Source organism: Aphelocoma coerulescens, chromosome 12, assembly GCF_041296385.1.
Source record: "Aphelocoma coerulescens isolate FSJ_1873_10779 chromosome 12, UR_Acoe_1.0, whole genome shotgun sequence".
In the NCBI taxonomy this organism is placed as follows: domain Eukaryota; kingdom Metazoa; phylum Chordata; class Aves; order Passeriformes; family Corvidae; genus Aphelocoma; species Aphelocoma coerulescens.
Window position 1 is genome coordinate 9421078 of NC_091026.1, and position 16654 is coordinate 9437731.

Below are 16654 nucleotides of genomic sequence, written 5' to 3' on the forward strand. Positions count from 1 at the left end.
TTAAAATGCAAGTTGAAATGCAGCTCCTGAGAGCAAACAGTGTCATCAACATGATGACAGGTAAAAGATTTGTGACCTAAGTGACAGACTTACTTTTACACCTGAAATAGGATTTTTATAAATGGGATGCGCTGATATCAACCTTTGTGCCCTTTCCATGGGAACATGCCTGATCACAGCCCTCCCCAAGCGCTGGGAACAGCTGTCCCCACCCCAAGCCTGCTCCCAGGCTTCATGCGAGGGGACTGTGAGGTTTCTCTGTGGGGTGTAGCACTGCGCTCTCCTTTGTATCTCTGCGGCAATTGTACCACGTCCCCTTTACATCCCTGTTATAACCTCTGTTGTATCCACCCCTGTGTCTCCTTGAAACCCTGTTGCTGCCATACGACATTCCCTTTTTTATCCCTGTTGCATCCCCATGGCAACCCCACTGTATGAGTTCTGCAGCCTCATAGCATCCTCTTTGGCGCCCTGCTGTGCGTCCCTTGCACACCCCCTTTACATTTCTGTTGTAAACCCAACCCTGTTGTAACTGCCCACCCCCTGCAGCCCACTTGCATCCCTCCCTCACACCTCCACTACAGTCACATCACATCCCTCTGTTGCCACTCTGCATCCCCTCTTGCACCTCCACATTGTCCCCCTTGCATCCCTGTTATATATCACTTGCACTTCCACTGCAGCCCAGTTGCATCCCCCACTTCAACCCCACAAAATTTCCATCACAGCTCCACTGAACCCCCCCCATTGCATGCCCCTTCCCACCCCTGTTGCGATCCCCATGGAAGCCCCATTACTTATCCCCTGCATTCCTTTTGCAGCTTGATTGCATCCCCCCCCTTGCACCTCCATTGACGTCGCTCTACCTCCCCCCTCTGTTTCCACCTTGCAGCCCTTGTGGCCCCCCGTCGCATCGGCAAAGCAGCCCTATCGCATCCCCCCTTGCACCCCGTTGTAGCCCCCGTTTTCGCCCCTACCTCACCCCCCTTTCACCCCAGCTGTGTCCCGCCTATACCCCCTGGCATCCCGCCCCGCGGAGCCGCATCCCCGCCTCTCCGCTGCGCCCCGTGGAGCCGCACCGGCGCGGGGGGAGGGCGCAGCGGAGCCGCCGCGTTCCGCCGCCCGGCGCTGCCATTACGGCCCGGCACGGCTCGGATCGGATCGGATCGGATCGGACCGGTGAGAGGCGGGGGGGCGGGATGCGGGGCTGACGGTGGCAATGACAGGACCGGGGGGAAAGTGAGCGGAGGGGGGGCGGTTCCGGCGTCCGGGTCTCCCCGGTCCCAACCCTGGCATCGCTGGGGGTGGGTAGAAGATGGTGAGCAAAGACGAAATCCAAGAAAAACATTAAAATATATATTCAGAGATTTACTTAATTTGCCTTTAAATGCCTCCCCCCCCCCCCCCAACAATTAATCATTTGGTGGCGAGGGGGTTGGAACAAGATGATCTTTAAGGTTGCTTCCAATGCAAACCGTTTTATGACTCTAAAGGATTCTATGGTCTCAGCTGCTGCTGTTCGGAGGATGCTGTCATTTTGCCGAAGGAGAATGCTTTGGCGGGGGGGCCTTTGTGCTGAGAGTAGGGGCCAGGATGTGGCCCCTGGATACCCCTACCTCATCCCTGCCCAACTCTTTCCTATCCCCTCACCAGGAGGCAGCTGAGTCCGAGCGCACTCGTGACATCTGATGTGCCATGCGTGCTCTGCTGCGTGCGTGTGCGGCAGGATGAGGATGGCGATGGGGTCCAGAAGGAGGATGGGCACGTTATGAATTTCTAAACCAGCAGCTGACTGGCAGCACAGCCTGCTTGGGTCATGCTTTTCATCCACCTTGTGCCCAGGCTGGCTGGCAGTGATGCTGATGGCTTGTCCCTGCCTATTCCCAGCCTGGGGTACAGCAGGAGGGTCAGGGAGCAGCTCAGACTTTCTGGCTCGTGTTGGAGCCGTGTTGCACAGATACAAATGGCTCAGAGATGTACGTTTTGAGAAACGCTGCTGCAGACATAATGATCTCATTTCTGCCATCTATAAATAAATGAAGGTGAAAGGGCACATTTCCTACTCTCAGCTCACCGGAGGCTGGATTAAGATTGAGAGCTGGCTAACTGACAGACAGAGATCTTTCAAATATTAATAGGTATTAAATTACAACTTCACTGTGATTAGCACCTAAAGGATCACATAGCAAACTACACCGCTGGGGAGTCGTAAGAGTAGTTATGTTGTCATTTATAGTCAATATTATTTTTCTGGCTCCAGAGGATGCAAGGGTGAGGGAGTTTCCAAGGGAAAGGGTCACTTGCATGTTTTAGATTTTTCTTTTTACATGGTTAGTGGTGTGAGCTGGGGCTTTCGGGGGGACCCACCTCAGCCACTGAGGTCCCTCAAAGCCCCCTGTTTCTGCAGTGGGATCTTAAAATTGGTTGATGCTTTTTCCTTTTCAGATCTTAAAAAAAACAAATTAACATATGCCTAAATGTGCTGCTTAGCTTTCAGCTATACAGTGATCAGTCAGACATGGACTGCACTGGGTGCAGGTGGGCTGAGCAAAACGCTGGGTGCAGTAGCAGTTGTGCAGCCCAGTCCCGACGAGCACAGCCCAGGACAGCCTTTGTGCCTGAATGTTGGCAGTGAGGGCATACATGTGATTCCTGTTCTGTGAAATCCCTGCCTGGCCTTCCTCAGGGCTGCCCAGTGCATCAGCTGCCAGTTTCCTCTTCCAACCCAAGGCCCTTCTGCCTTGGGGTAGGTTTTGTGCTGCTGCTGCCTCTCTGTGGGGCTTGGAAAAAAATGACAGATACACACTGAGCTGGGTCTTCCCCAGCCGCCCAGGAGTGACACACTGAGCTTGAAAGAGGAAAAATACCTTTGTCCCATGGCCTTGGGACTGTCCCCGACATGCTGTCCTCTGTAGTGACCCACAGACCCCTTCCAACTGCTGGCCCCTCTCTTTGCAGGTGCTGAAACCTTTACTTGAATCTAACACAGGGGAGGAAGTAGTAAACAAATGAAGATGTGGAGCCTCCCCTTAGCATCTGTCCTGGGACTATCCCATTACCTGGGGTGCCTTGTTTTGGGGATCCTCCCACGCAGGATGCAGGCTGTGGTGGTTAGTGCTTATTGCCAGTATGGGAACCAGTACTCCTGGTTTGGCATCCCGTGCCCTGCCATGTGTGCAGTGTGCTTGGCGTTATCACCACATCATTTATCACACATCATTTATCAGAGTTGCCTAATTGATGTTTGCGAGTTAATTTATGAAGTATATGGAGATCCTTCCGAGAAGCAGTAGCAACACTTGGGGCCATTTGCTGTGACTCTCGGTCACAGGGCACTCCAGAGTGATGGACGAGCTGTGGTATGAAGACTTATGGCTGTTACCAGAGGGCTTGTTTTATTTTTAAACCCACAGTAGCTTAAAAAGCTACTCTAGCTGGTAGCAAAGGACTGTGCCGGGGCCTGCGCTGATGCTGCCTGGTCCAACTGCAGCACGGAGGGTTATTGCTCCCTCGGCAAAGCACCATGGCAGGGCACTGCCACTGTGGGTGCTCCCACGAGGCTTTGGGGAGCCGCTGTCCCTGCAGCACTGCTGGGTGCAGGGGTGGCTTCGTGGGGCAGGGGGTGCTGGGGACTGTGGTGACGGTGGCTGGCCCTGACTGCACAGCTGAGCCTGCTGACATTTTCCTCCACCGGAGGTAGCCATGGAAATAGTGGCGGTGCTCTGCCCACGCAGAAGGAGGTTCGGAAGCGCCATGGGGCTCCCCGAGCATCCTCCCCCCCAGGCACCCGTGGCCAGCGGGGCCCTGAGCGGGGCTTGCCGGGTGCGCACGGCCGGCATTGGGCGCCAGGGCTCACGTGGTGAGCGGGGGCTGCCACGGCCCTGCCGAAATGCTCCGGCGTGATGGGGACAGCATCCCCCGGCTGCGCCTGCGGCCGTGGCAAGGGGGGCTCTCAGGGATTTTCTGGCTTGAAGCAGCCCCCAGAATTCATGCCGGGTGGCTCCGGTGCTCCTATTGATCGTTCCCTGTGAATTTCACAGCCAAAATCTGCCAGCGAGTTCAGGGCAGCATTTTGCTGCCTCCCCAGTCATTTCCTGCGGCTGCGCTTCGCTTCAGCCTGTGTCACACAGGGAAGGCTCGGAGGGGGGGCCTGGAAAAGTACCTTTAAGACAAAGAGGAAGGGGACGAGAAGCAGCTTAGCTGGCTTTGTTCTAATAGCAGTAATCACCTGAAGGGCAAGCATGAGCCCGCGGCGCTGGGTCCGCGCAGCCCTGCCTGGGGCTGCTGGGCTCGGCTCTCCCGGCCGCGGCTCTCGCTCCCTCTCCGATGGCAGCTTGCACTTCGCTGCTGCTTGGAACAAAGCGGGCTTTATTGTACCAAAGACCATATTTAGATAAACAGGGGAAAGGTTGGTCAGAAGGTGAATATGAGACGTCTTAAAGGGAAGCTGGTGGCTTCAATACCCCAAATTCACCAGGCTGCGGAGCCTGAAGGGAGGAGTAAAAGCAGGACTGCGATTTTGACCTTGTTTTTTTCCTCTTCTGACAGTGTTTTCAGACACCGCCGCTGCCCACAGCGAGCAGGACTTGTGCCGAGAGGAGAAGGGGAATTCTGCAAGGTAAGCCAGGCTTTTTAAAGACTTTCTCCTCGTTTAGTTTTCTAAAAGCGGTGTGGAGGTGGAGGCAGAGGTGGTGACCCCGTGCCAGGGAGCACAAGGGCTCCCACCATCCCACGCTTTTTCCTTCCTGCAGCCTTCTCTCGTTACGGGTCACCAATGGGAACAATGGCGATTTTCTGTGCTTAATGTTTGCCCTGTTTTAGTGACGTAGGGAAAGACAGCGAGTGCTCGGGGGTGGGCTCCCTCGCAGCCCTGCTCCCATGGATAAGGTTTATCGGTTGCATAAAGTGTTTATCTATGAACAAGCCATGCCGAGATCAAAGATCTTTCTACAAAATGTTAATTAAATGAATAACGACGTGTTGCTGAGGCTTGAAGGAGGAAATGAGGTTTAGCTTTGTTAAGGAGGTGCCTGGTGGAAATATTTACAGTATTCCTCAAATTTCAGTTATTCCTATTTTCCCTGGGGGAAGAGGGCAAATCTGGCTGATGCTTCAGAGGTTCTGTAAACCGTTTCTCTTGGTTGTGTGTAACCAAGTGGGGGGGTCCAGTGTGATCCAATGTGATGGTGTCTGGGGGCGGGAGGCTGTGACTGTGGTGATTGTCTTCCTGTTTCATGGCATCAACATACCACACACACACACCACTGTGAGTCTTGCAGGAAGCTGGAAAAAATCTGACTGTCCTGGCACAGAGAAATCTGGAGGTGGTGATGGGGGTTGAGTGGCTGGTGGGAGAGCAGGCATTGAGGATGTTTCGTTTTACAAATGTGGGACAAAACTGCTCGTGCTGAGGAAAGGGGGAGCCATGAGTTGGTTAGCAGGGGGAATTAGAGGAGATGTGTGCGTGGCAGCATTTAATCTCTTAATGAGAAAAATATATCCCAGCTGTCTGTGGTGGGGAGAGTTCAGGGACAAACATGACATTGTGTGAGAGCTTGCCCTTGTTCTCAGTGTCCTCCACCTGCTGTCCCTGGGATTTGTCCAAATGATGATGGGGAGCAGGGATGGGAATCTGTGATCCAAGTGCAAAATGTGGGGCAGAAGTGAGGATGTGGGGGTGGGGATAAATTTGTCTCTGGTAAGGGCTGGACACCAAAGAGTGCCCTGCCAAGTTGTTTTCTTCTGTTCCCGAGTCCATTAATAGACTCTGCTTCCTTGATTAGTTGGTGCCTGTGCAGAGCAGTAATGAGAGCTGGGCTCAACCCATCAATTCTAGGTCAGTGGTTGTGTGCTGGGGATTTGGGATCAGGCAGGGGGAGGGAAGGGAGTCAGAGCTGGACACCTGCCTCCAAAAAGAAGCGTGGAGCCTGCCTGAAGCTGGCCCTGCCTGCACCCATGGGGGGAACGGCTGCCTGCACTCATGGTGGGGGGAAAGGCTGCCTGCACCCCTTAGGGGACTGTGCCTCCTGTGTCTGCGAAGTGTCCCAAGGGCCATGTTGTGTCCTGTCACTCCAGACACGTTCCATGCCTGTTAGGAGGCTCACTGCCCGTTTGAGATGTGCTCTCCTGAGAGGATAACATTGCAATAATTATATCCATTAAGGAACCAGAAGAAATAATTGGGTTTTAAAACTGAAGGAGAGTTTGCTGTGCTCCTGAGTGATATCTGCCTCTTGCAGATCCACTTTCCTCCTCACCTGGCAGCAGTTCTTATTTAGCAATGACTTGTCATAATTTCTGGTGGTTAACCTCAGAACCTTCCCTAAATGCAGGCAGGTGAGGCTGATTACTGAAGAGCAGCATGGACTTGGATGTGCTGAACATGTTTGTCATCGCCGGCGGCACCCTGGCTATCCCCATCCTGGCCTTCGTGGCCTCATTCCTCCTCTGGCCCTCGGCGCTTATCCGCATCTACTACTGGTGAGTGCACGAGCTCCGCTGCTCTCAGTGTGGCAGGGGTGGAACCCGTGCCCAGCAGGCCCCCCCCCACACAGGTCACCGTGGTGCAACAGAGCTGGGTGCTCCTGCCCCTGACGGCGATGGCAGCAGGTGAGCTGGGGTTCTCCAGGGCCATGCCAGCTGTGTGCAGCTTTAAGCATGTCTGGGAGAAGAAAATGGCATATTCCTATTGCATTTTGGCTGCTGAGGCATATGTCTGTCAGGCCCCTTGCTGTGCCAGGGGGCTGTTGGCCAGGCTGCCACTGCAGTGCCAGCTTGCAAGATCTCGCCAAACCTTTTTGGGTTGCTTTCCCCAAGGACAGGACTGAGACTGGGAAAAGCACTGCTGTTGCAGCCTGTCCACCAGCCCGGCAGCTGTGGCAGTCTGGTGATCTCCCACCTCATCAATGTGGCTGGGTGTCCCCAGGCTCACACACTCCATCCCAGCTGACAGCCTGCTCAGCAGGCAGGGACTCCTCCTTCATTAGTAGTTATGGATGAGGCTTTTCTCATCCTCTCTTTTTCTTCTGGAATGAAGCATCAGAGAAGATGGAGGGATGCTTTTCCTTATCCCCTTGAATCTTCTCCTTTCTGATACTGGGAGGCAAGCACTACATCCTTTGGTCCTCCTTTGTCCCTGGAAATCAGTGATAAGCCCACTGGCAGCTTTCCTCTCTGGGTTTATTGCAAGGAAAAGCTGGAATAACTCCCTTCAGAAGTTGGGGCAGAGTCTCATCCCCCAGCGTGGAGCAGGCAGCAGCAGACAGCACGGGCAGAGCAGGCAGCATGTCAGGCTGCCCTCACATGCTGCTGGCAGATGGTGGCTCCTGCATTTCAGCTCATGGGGTGTTTCCAAATCCAAGTGACCTCCTGTGAGAGGAAGCTGCCCACTGCAGCACTCCGGTGTAGTAACAGGATGAAGCCTGTTTCTAAAGACACTTTAATTAGCAGCCTTTTATTCACAGCAACTGAGAGAGGAAGGAGCATGGGATGAAAACCCCAATGATGGGATCATCAATCTACAAAGGAGAGGAGGCAGTGTCACAGCCTTCTGCTGCCCCGTGGTGGTACAGAGTTTGGCAGTCAAAGTGGTTTACTTCTTTGGATATATGAGTGGCTGGAAGCCAGGGAGGACCCTGATGGACTGAGGTTCCGAGGAGCATCCCTGCAAAACACTGCTGAGTGAGTGTGGTCAGGCTGAAGCCTTCAGCAGCCACAGGCAGGGGTGGCAGGACAGGGCAAAGGAGGTGCAGGGTCTGATGCCAGGAGCTTGGAGGAGCCAGGCTGAGTAGAAGGTAGAGAATGCCTTGCTGCCTTTGTTCTTTTGGGGTTGCAGATAAGGGGCTGAGTGAAAATGTACTGTGGGCAGGTTGGTCTGTATCTGGGTGAGGGAGGGAGCGTGTGAGCAGGGATCAGGACTGTATTCTTTTGAAGGGTGTGCTCCCCCCATCTCTCTCTCTCTCCCAGCATTTCTGGCAGTATGGGCTTCCTGCAGGAGTAACTGCGATGCCCTGTGTGCCATGGGCACCTCTTTTGTTAGGGACAGTGGATGAGAAGTGTGGGTTTGCCTTTATTCTTCCTTTTCTACTGGCTTCTTTCCAAGCTGGATTTTTTTCAGGGGTGAAATGGTTGTGTTTCCCCATCAGCAGAGGCAGGGGAGGTACAGGCAGCATGACATGCTGCCCTCCCCTTTCAGCCCTGTGCAGCTCCAGCTTTGCAGCACTGCTCCTGGGAGGTCCTGGGGGAACCTTCTCCCTTCTTCCATAATTCCCTGCCTGCTCCTTTTCCTCACTGCCAGTCTGTGTCCTCAGCTGGCACAGTCAAGGGTCATACTGGGCCCCCCTCACCCGTGGCCTCTCTGCTTTCCCTGCCACTAATGCGCCTTCCTGCCTGGCAGGACATCCAGGGCTGTCCCGCTGACTCTGGCCCTGGAGCTGCTCTGCCTGTGCTATGACAGGGGGTTAATCAGTTTATCACTCTTGCTGCTGCCACTAAGTGAGTTAACACCTTGTGAGGGATCAGTTCAGCTTTGCACAGATTATTTTGCCTTCTGCTGAATTGATCCATTAGGATCAGTTGCTAAAAATGTTATCATCTTGCCCATCAGTAGTTCACACCAGTGCCTTTGAGGCAAGGACTCTTAAGACACTTATTAAGGAAAAATTCACCTCTCCTTGTAGGACCAGCACAGAACTGAGATGCTGCTTAAGTCCCATTAACTCCCTCGAAAAAGAGATTATGCTAAAAGAGGATTCCACTATGCATAAGCTTTGAGTGGGCAGAGAGGTAGGACAGTCCAGAAGTGTTGGTGACCTTGCTCTTGTATCTTAAATAAACTCTGATAGGGCATATAAAAGTATTTGCTAGTGTCTTGGCCACCAGGAGTAGCCCAGTAGTTGTCCTGACAAGGGTTATATCTGAGCTCAGGGGAAACGCAAAGAAAGCGACCCTGCTGTTTGCTGTCTGCCTTGGGCTGCACGTACACATCATGTGTCCAAAGTGTCACCGATAATCTCTGTCCAGGTCCTTCTGGCCAGCAGTTTGCTGCATCCTCTGAGCAGGCTGCAAGCATATGCTGGCAGGAGCTGTCTGCCTCTGCTTTCAGAGGAACAGCCTTGGGGTTAGCCTGCTATCTTCGGGGGTGCTAAACCCAGTGTAAGGATGGTCCCCTCTGGTCCTTTGTGCGTGTATAAATACATTTTCAAAGGCTGTCTAGTTGGTCCATGGGAACCGGGTTTCTGTGGTGCTCCAGGGTGACATGGTTGTTTTGGCTAGGAACTGATGTGTGTGTCTGTGGGGTGATGTACTCCCCACAGGATTGTGTCCAGATAACCCTGTCACAAACCCACCTTATCCATCTGGGAGAACTGTCTCCCTTGGCCTGCCCACCCTGCGTGCTGCCTTGCCGCATGTGCTGCCCCTCTCTCGAGTCCCTGTCCTCATACCTGCCTTTGGGCATTTTCTGTTTTACCATTGTTATTTTGGCCCATTGCCATTTCTAAATGAGATATTTAGGGTCTTTAAAAAAATTTCTTAATAGAATGTCTCCACAAACCATCTGCAGTGCAGCCAACCACCAGTACTACAGCTGTCCAGGGACCAGAAGGGCAGGGTTAATCCCAGTAGGCCCATTATGGCACCAGTAAGAGCCCAACCTAACCGGCCTTAGTAAGCCAACAAATCTGTGGCTGCCCTTGGATTTGTCACCTGGCTTATACCATGGCTGGGCCCGGGTCTTGTCTTGCTCACTGGTGTTTTCTCCTTGTTTCCAGGTACTGGCGCCGAGCCCTGGGCATGCAGGTTAGATATGCAAACTACGATGACTATCAGTTTTGTTATTCCTATAGAGGGAGACCTGGATACCGACCGTCCATCCTCATGTTACATGGGTTCTCTGCCCACAAAGACATGTGGCTGTCCATAGTCAAGGTGCGATTCCATTTCTATCATGTTGCTCCTTACTGAGAATTGATGGTCCTGGGCTTGGGGGCAGTGTGGGGGCCCAGTGGTCACATGCATGGGATGGGCTGACTGCTGTGACATGCTAGGAACACGCTCCTTAGCTTCATGCTCATTGCTTGTGGCATCCCTTCACCCCTATAACACGCAGAGCTGCAGGGGAAGAGCAGTACACACTTGCTGCCTCCATGGGATGCAAGTCTTGGCCACGCTCTCTCATCATGTCATCCTTGGTACCTGAACTGACTTATTCTGGGGCACGAGCAACCAGGGCTGCCAGGAGGAGAGTGACCCCCTGCTGCTTTCACCCGGGCTCCCCCCTTGCCGTCCCTGGGCTTTGCAGCAGTTTCCGTGCACTGTAACCACCCCTGGTTTGTTTCTGCAGTTCCTGCCAAATAACCTGCACTTGGTGTGTGTGGACATGCCTGGGCACGAGGGCACGACCCGCTCAGACTTGGATGATTACTCCATTAGTGGGCAAGCTAAGAGAATACACCAGGTAAAGCCCCAGCATCACATCACCTCCGCAGAGCGATGTGGCGACGTGAGGGATGTGGGGACGTGAGGGATGCTAAGCCCCATGAGTCTGCCTTGTGTGGCCTTGCTCCCTCCCTTCCCAGGCAGCCACAGCCACCAGTCTCAAGCTTTTGAGTTGAATTTATCTAATGACCTGACCCCATGCTGTTGTTTCCTCTCTCCTAACAATGCTCCTTCTGCTCCCTGCCAGTTCGTGGAGTGCATCAAGCTGAACAGAAAGCCCTTTCATCTGGTTGGCACTTCCATGGGGGGAAATGTTGCTGGCGTCTATGCTGCTCAGTACCCAGAAGATATTTGCAGCCTGACCCTCATCTGTCCTGCAGGTGGGCAAGGCAGGGGAGGCAAGACAGAGAGAGGGAGAGACAGAGAGAGGGCAAGCAGGAGCCAGTGTAAAAGTCCTGGGCAGTGCTGGGGGTAGCATAGACATGTAGTGCAAAGCATTTAGAAATAATTTTTATTTATAGTCTGAAAATCTCTGGCAAGGCACAAGGGAAAACCACAGCCTTGTGCTGGCTACTCTTCTCCAGGGGTTTGGCGTTTGTCCCACTGTGCTTTGGTAAGAGTCGGCAACGAGGGCAAATGGGACAAGTTCCGCTCTGCAGGAAAATGCCTTTTCCCCTGGGATGGCAGGCATTTCACATGGCCTGTCTGCAGCCTCTCAGTTCAGGAGAGGGAACCAAGACTGCAACAGGAATAGCCTCCCCATTCTGGCCTCCTGAAAGCGCTGGTGTGCTGAGGGGCTGGGGCTTTGGGAGCCAGAGAGCTCTGACCTCCTACCTTTGGGTGCCTTGAGTGGGAAGAGCACTTCAGGGCTGGGCACAGGTCAGCAGGGTGTCCCCTCTATCCCCTCCATCCCCAGCATCCCCTGGACAGGGGGCTCAGGGGAGCCTGGGCATGACATGCTGCAGGAGGCATGGCAGGCAGGGAGCTTCTCTGCCGGGGAGGCTTTGCTGCATCCCAGTTGTCATAGCAGCTCCTTCCCCCTCCCACGCAAGGAAAGCGGCTTCCAAGTACGCACTAAGGAATGAAACAAAGCGAATGTTACCTAGCTACCGGGCTCTGGGGGCGTCAGGTTCCCACTCCCCTCTGGGAGAGGTGTCGACTGTCTCTCTGGCTGTTTCTGGATACAAAACCTCTGTGTGGAGGCTGCGGAAAGGTTTGGGATTAAATTGCTGGGGAATTTTTCCTCAGTGGTGCATGCAGATGGGGCTGCTGAAATTTTCTGTCCAACCTGTGCAGTGGCAGGCTGGGCACTAGTGTTTGCATCCGCTGACCACATAAAAATAATCTCTAGAGCTTTTGCTGAAGTAGTCATGCATGTCTACACCTCGTGCCGTGCCAGTCTGCAGGGTTGGTGGTGCCAAGCCCTGGAGCAGGAGGGAGGCTGGGTATCTTTGGATGCATACTGAAGTGGCTGTATGTACAGATGTTTTCTTCCCCTCTTTTAAAATATTTTTTTGAAGAGTGAGCAGGCAGGAAGCCAGAAGCAGGGATGAGGGAGGTCAGTACAAGAATGTTTTTTTGTTTGGGCTGTTGGGGGGGATCTCATCTGGGTTTTAGCTTGTTCACCCCTTCTCATTTCACCCAGGCCTGCCAAGTACCACTGACAGCAAGTTCATTAAGCAGCTCCGGGAGCTGCAAGAGTCCAAACACATTGACAGGATCCCTTTAATCCCCTCGACACCCGAGGAGATGGCGGATATGCTGAAGCTTTGTTCCTACGTTCGCTTCAAGGTGCCACAGCAGGTGAGAAGCCAACGCTGGTTGTGGCGGCTGGGAAAGGGGGGCTTGGAGATGGTGAGCAGGTTTGCTTCTCCCTGAGCCTACGTGGTGGCAGCTGAGGCAATGCTGGGAGTGGAGCTGGAGCTGCCAACCCTGCCATCACCCAGGTGAGATACACCCAGTCCCACTCCCAGCATCTGTCCAGCACCTTCCCTTCAAACCCTCTTTTCCAACCTCCCTCTGGCAGTGCCTGCTGGAATTCCTCCTCCCATTAAGTTTTTGGCAGCAGGCTGGGATGTGGAAGGGTTTTTTAGTAAATATGGCTGGCAGGAAGCATTAAATAACTAAGGCAGCTGTTGTGTGACGTGGAGGGGGATTGTTTGCTGCTTTTTAAATGAAAGTGATGGAAATTAATTGCGTCATTTTCGAGTGAGAGGAACTTGGCGAAGGGCTGGCTATTAAACTAGTTTTCCTTAGGAAGTCTGGAGTGAGTAGATTGGAGACTAAGAAAAAAATGTAAGATAATGCCAAGACCTTTTGTGTTTTTGGCAAAAGAATACAAGAAGGAAGAAAAGTGCAGTCATGGCTGAGGGGTAGAAATCGGGTCTGCATCATAAAAGACAATGTTACTTGTTGCTGAAATATATGTTGCTTAAGTGTGGCTTCAACAGCCCCACACCTTTAGGAAAGAAGCTCATACTGGGGCCACACTTGCTGGGGAGGCAAGGGCTGCTGTTGAGTGCTCTTGGGCATGCTCAGACCTGTGCAGGGCATGGGTCCCCTCCAGCAGCTCTCCTCTGCTCTCCCTGCAGATCCTCCAGGGCCTTGTTGACGTTCGCATCCCACACAATGAATTCTACCGGAAATGTAAGTGCATGGTGGCAGCCTCCTCTCCAGGCTCTCCAGAAGGATCCCCAGGACATGGGGACCAGCTGGGGACCAGCCCCCATGTCCCCGGCACATGGGTGGGCCCCAGCATCCCGTGCTGTCTTGCTGGGGGTGGGAGCGGGCAATGTCATTAACAGATTTGGGGACACACCTTGGTCGCTGGTAGCAATGCACTGCCACCCCCACGGCTGATGGGGTTGCTGCTTCACCCTTGCCCTCCCATCTGGGTTAACAAGTGCCTATGAGGAGATGGCTTGGCTGAGGGTCCCTCTGCAGCTGGGCTTGGCGGCAAAGCAAGGACAGCCAGTCACCTCTGCATGGGTTTCCCAGTGAGGGGATACTGGCAGGACTGGCCCACAGGGCCCTCTTTAAGAAGGGAAGGCAAAACGTCTCCCTGTAGGACTGACTCTCCTCTTGTCCCACTAGTGTTTTTAGAAATTGTGGATGAAAAGTCCAGGCACTCTCTCCACGAGAACATGAGCAAGATCAAAGCACCGACGCAGGTCATCTGGGGAAAGCAGGACCAGGTAGGCAGCCCCGTGCACATCCCCCACAGACCTGTCTCTGCCTGTGCCCACCCACGGGGGCACAGCAGGGGCTGTGCTGCCAAGCTGTGCACTGCTTTGCAGGGAGCTGGCACATGTGTCCCTGTCCCCAGTGGATTTAGACACAGGGGCTCAGCAGGGTGATGGGCAGAAAGCTGACAGCCAGCTGTCCAGAGGGAGGAGAGGGCAGTGCCAGGGCTGTGGAGTGCAAGGGGCCAGCTGGGGGGTAGGTGCCAGCACCGAAGCAGGCAAGGGCTGGGAAGAAGAATAAAGTGTCAGCAGAGAGTTGTCCTGGCAACTGGGAAGAGGATTGTGGGCAGGCTTCAAGGCAGAGTCTTCGGGTTTGTTTCAGAGGCAGGAGTGGGAGGGAAGAAGTGGGAGGAAGCAAGCTGCAGGCATGCAGAGGGCTCTATAAATGCAAAGATACAAGCATTTGCTTGCAATGATACCTTTGCATTGAGACAGCAGCCAAAAAAGCACCCAAGAGAGTTCCCTGCTGCATGCTGAGGCTGCATGGTGCAGCCTCCCTACCCTGTACCCAGGCAGGGCGATGGTATCACAAGGACTGTGTCTGCATCCCTGCTCTGCATCTGGCTGGACCCTAACAGGGTTTCTACAGTGTCCAGCAAACCCCATCTCTCACTGTGGCAATGACTGTTTTTTCCTCTGCCATCCAGGTCCTGGATGTTTCTGGTGCCAGTGTTTTAGCGAGCGCTATTCCAGACTGCCATGTGTACATCCTGGAGAACTGTGGGCATTCGGTGGTGGTGGAGCGGCCCCGCAAGACAGCCAACCTCATCCTGGAGTTCCTGGCGCTGCTGCACAGCATAGACAACAACAAGAAGCAGGCATGAGCATGGCAGGGAGTGAAGTGCCCATGCCAGGTTAAATTGTAAAGTACTGCAGCTTTGATAAGTTCTCAGGGATCTTGTATGATTCGGGGTCAATGTGCCAAAGTCCCTGAGGAAGGCAGAATCACTGATACCTAAACCTATAGCACCATTGGCACAGCGACCTGGGGTCATTGAGCAACCTCCATAGATACCGGAACAGAAGCAGAGTATCTCCCTTTTCTACTTAGAGGTAAGGTAGAAACGAGCTGAAATCACCCAGTGTTCATCACACAGCCGCCCATCTTACCTGGGTTACCAGCACGTAGTTGTTCATGACATTTACCTAAACTATATATGAAATGTAGGAAGGAGAAAGCATCCTGGACTGAGACTTACAAAATATTTCTACTACTTAGAGTCCATCGTGTTGCATGCTGCTGTGCTGTAAGAGAACCCCCAAGTGCTCCAGGCGTCTGCTTGAGTGCTCTTTGTGTAGCTCCTTAACTCATGATTTATGCAGAAAACAACAGAAAACTTCATGTGTGGAAGTCCAATGACTGTATGTGCAAAAATGTTTACACTCTGAGTGGGTTTTTCTAAATCCCTGAATAGCTCCTGTGTATTTGTAATGCCTTAACGTTGCCCAGGGTGCGGTGTCTGTGCACAGCCCACCTTGCCCAGGGTTGGTTCTCCCTGCGGGTGAGCACAGTCAGTGACAACGGGGTGCAGGCAGCAGCTTTGCCACTGCTGTGGAACCGGGGCAATGGGAACTGCCCGGGGCGATCCGGCCCCTGAGCCCGAGTCAGCAATAAGCCCATGGCCAGGGTGTGACTCAGCCACCTCGGGCAAGCTCTTGTCTCAGCTCCTCTATCACATTGTGCTGCTGAACACCTGGATGTAAATAATGATTTTCTTAATGAATTCTGTGAATTCTGCAAAAGCCAATGCCACCGGAACAGGCGTGAGGGGTGGGAGGGGGCTGTGTGTGTGACCAGCACAGGGGATGGTGAGGAGGGGTCAGCTCGCCTGCAAGGTGCTGGGTGATGGTGGGGAAAGGTACAGTGTGCTTCTACATCCTCTCCATGATTACAACTCCTGACCGAGTGAAACTATAGGTAGAAACAGGCAATACAGGCAAGCTGCACTTTACAGCCTGTAAGGTGATGTCCAGGGATGGATCCTGCACCTCTCCAGGCGTGGTCCCTCACTGCCTGTCCCAGGGACAGAGCGCTGGTCCAGGTCTCAGGCAGGACCAGTGGATGCAGCTGGAGGGCAGGTGGTGTGTGGTGCCCTCACAGGCAAAGCAGCAGGTGGCTGTCACCCCCAGCCCTCCTCAGGGGGTGACAGTGGATGCTGCTAGAGTGTCCCCCCCATGACTGGGAACACAGGCTTGTGGTGCTGACAGCTTCCTGAGGTACCCCAATCTGTACATACATTTGAAACTCCCCATCAGCTTCTTGGCTCTTTTTGAGAGAAGAAACATTGTTCTTTTAGAAAATTAGAAATTTGCTGTTAATTGCTTGGTTATTGTTTCTACTACAGGAGTTGATTTAAAAAACAAAATTGCTGGTAGTTTTATGTGTTCAAGGCCAGAAAAATTTGTTGGGTATCTATATGGTTTCTCATGCCACAGACTGCTGTATGCAAAGGATTTATATGGCTATTAAAATCTAGTGATTTAAGGAGTCCATGGTGCACTGATTATTTTTTCCTTTGAAGAAGAAGGGGGCTGTGGTGTGGGATGACACAGGGGTCTTACTCTACTGCTTCTTTCCTCCCCACATTTGTGGGAGATGTAGGTTTTGGCTCGAGGAATATTTGGTAATGGAAAGAGAGATGCTGAAGACCAGGAAGGCTCATCTCATCTCTTCAAGGACCACACAAATTTTCCTTTTTTTCATTTTCTTAAGAGGAAGTGGCACCAAACACTCAAGAAGAAAAATAAAACCTCAAGGGGCAAGGAAATTAGGTTTTAAGCACCAAGATTCCTCTTAAAACCCTTGCAAGCATGTAAATACCAATTTCATCTATTATTGCAAATCTTACTGAATTCATACACTGTGCTAGGAATAGCATTACATCAATTTACAGACAAAAGTATTTGCATTTCTCCTTTCCCCAGGAGGCTCTTGAGGCCCAGCAGCTGCATTGTTTGCCAGAGGAGCTGCAGGG

General features: G+C 53.0%; 1 protein-coding gene across 3 annotated transcripts; it reads left to right on the top strand.

The window, feature by feature from the left end:
• Positions 1-1080: 1080 nt before the first annotated feature.
• On the top strand, positions 1081-16167 carry ABHD6 (abhydrolase domain containing 6, acylglycerol lipase). Of its 3 annotated transcripts, none has more exons than XM_069027918.1 (10): positions 1081-1179; positions 4549-4618; positions 6333-6480; positions 9771-9927; positions 10343-10456; positions 10685-10817; positions 12083-12240; positions 13029-13083; positions 13531-13631; positions 14327-16167. In XM_069027918.1, the coding sequence occupies exons 3-10, from the start codon at positions 6362-6364 to the stop codon at positions 14501-14503; spliced, it is 1014 nt and encodes a 337-aa protein (XP_068884019.1). In that variant the 5' UTR covers positions 1081-1179; positions 4549-4618; positions 6333-6361; the 3' UTR covers positions 14504-16167. The 3 variants fall into 3 exon arrangements, with proteins under 3 accessions (XP_068884019.1, XP_068884021.1, XP_068884020.1); XM_069027919.1 differs by lacking the exon at positions 1081-1179 and adding an exon at positions 4148-4420; XM_069027920.1 differs by lacking the exon at positions 10343-10456.
• The last annotated feature ends 487 nt before the right edge of the window (positions 16168-16654 follow it).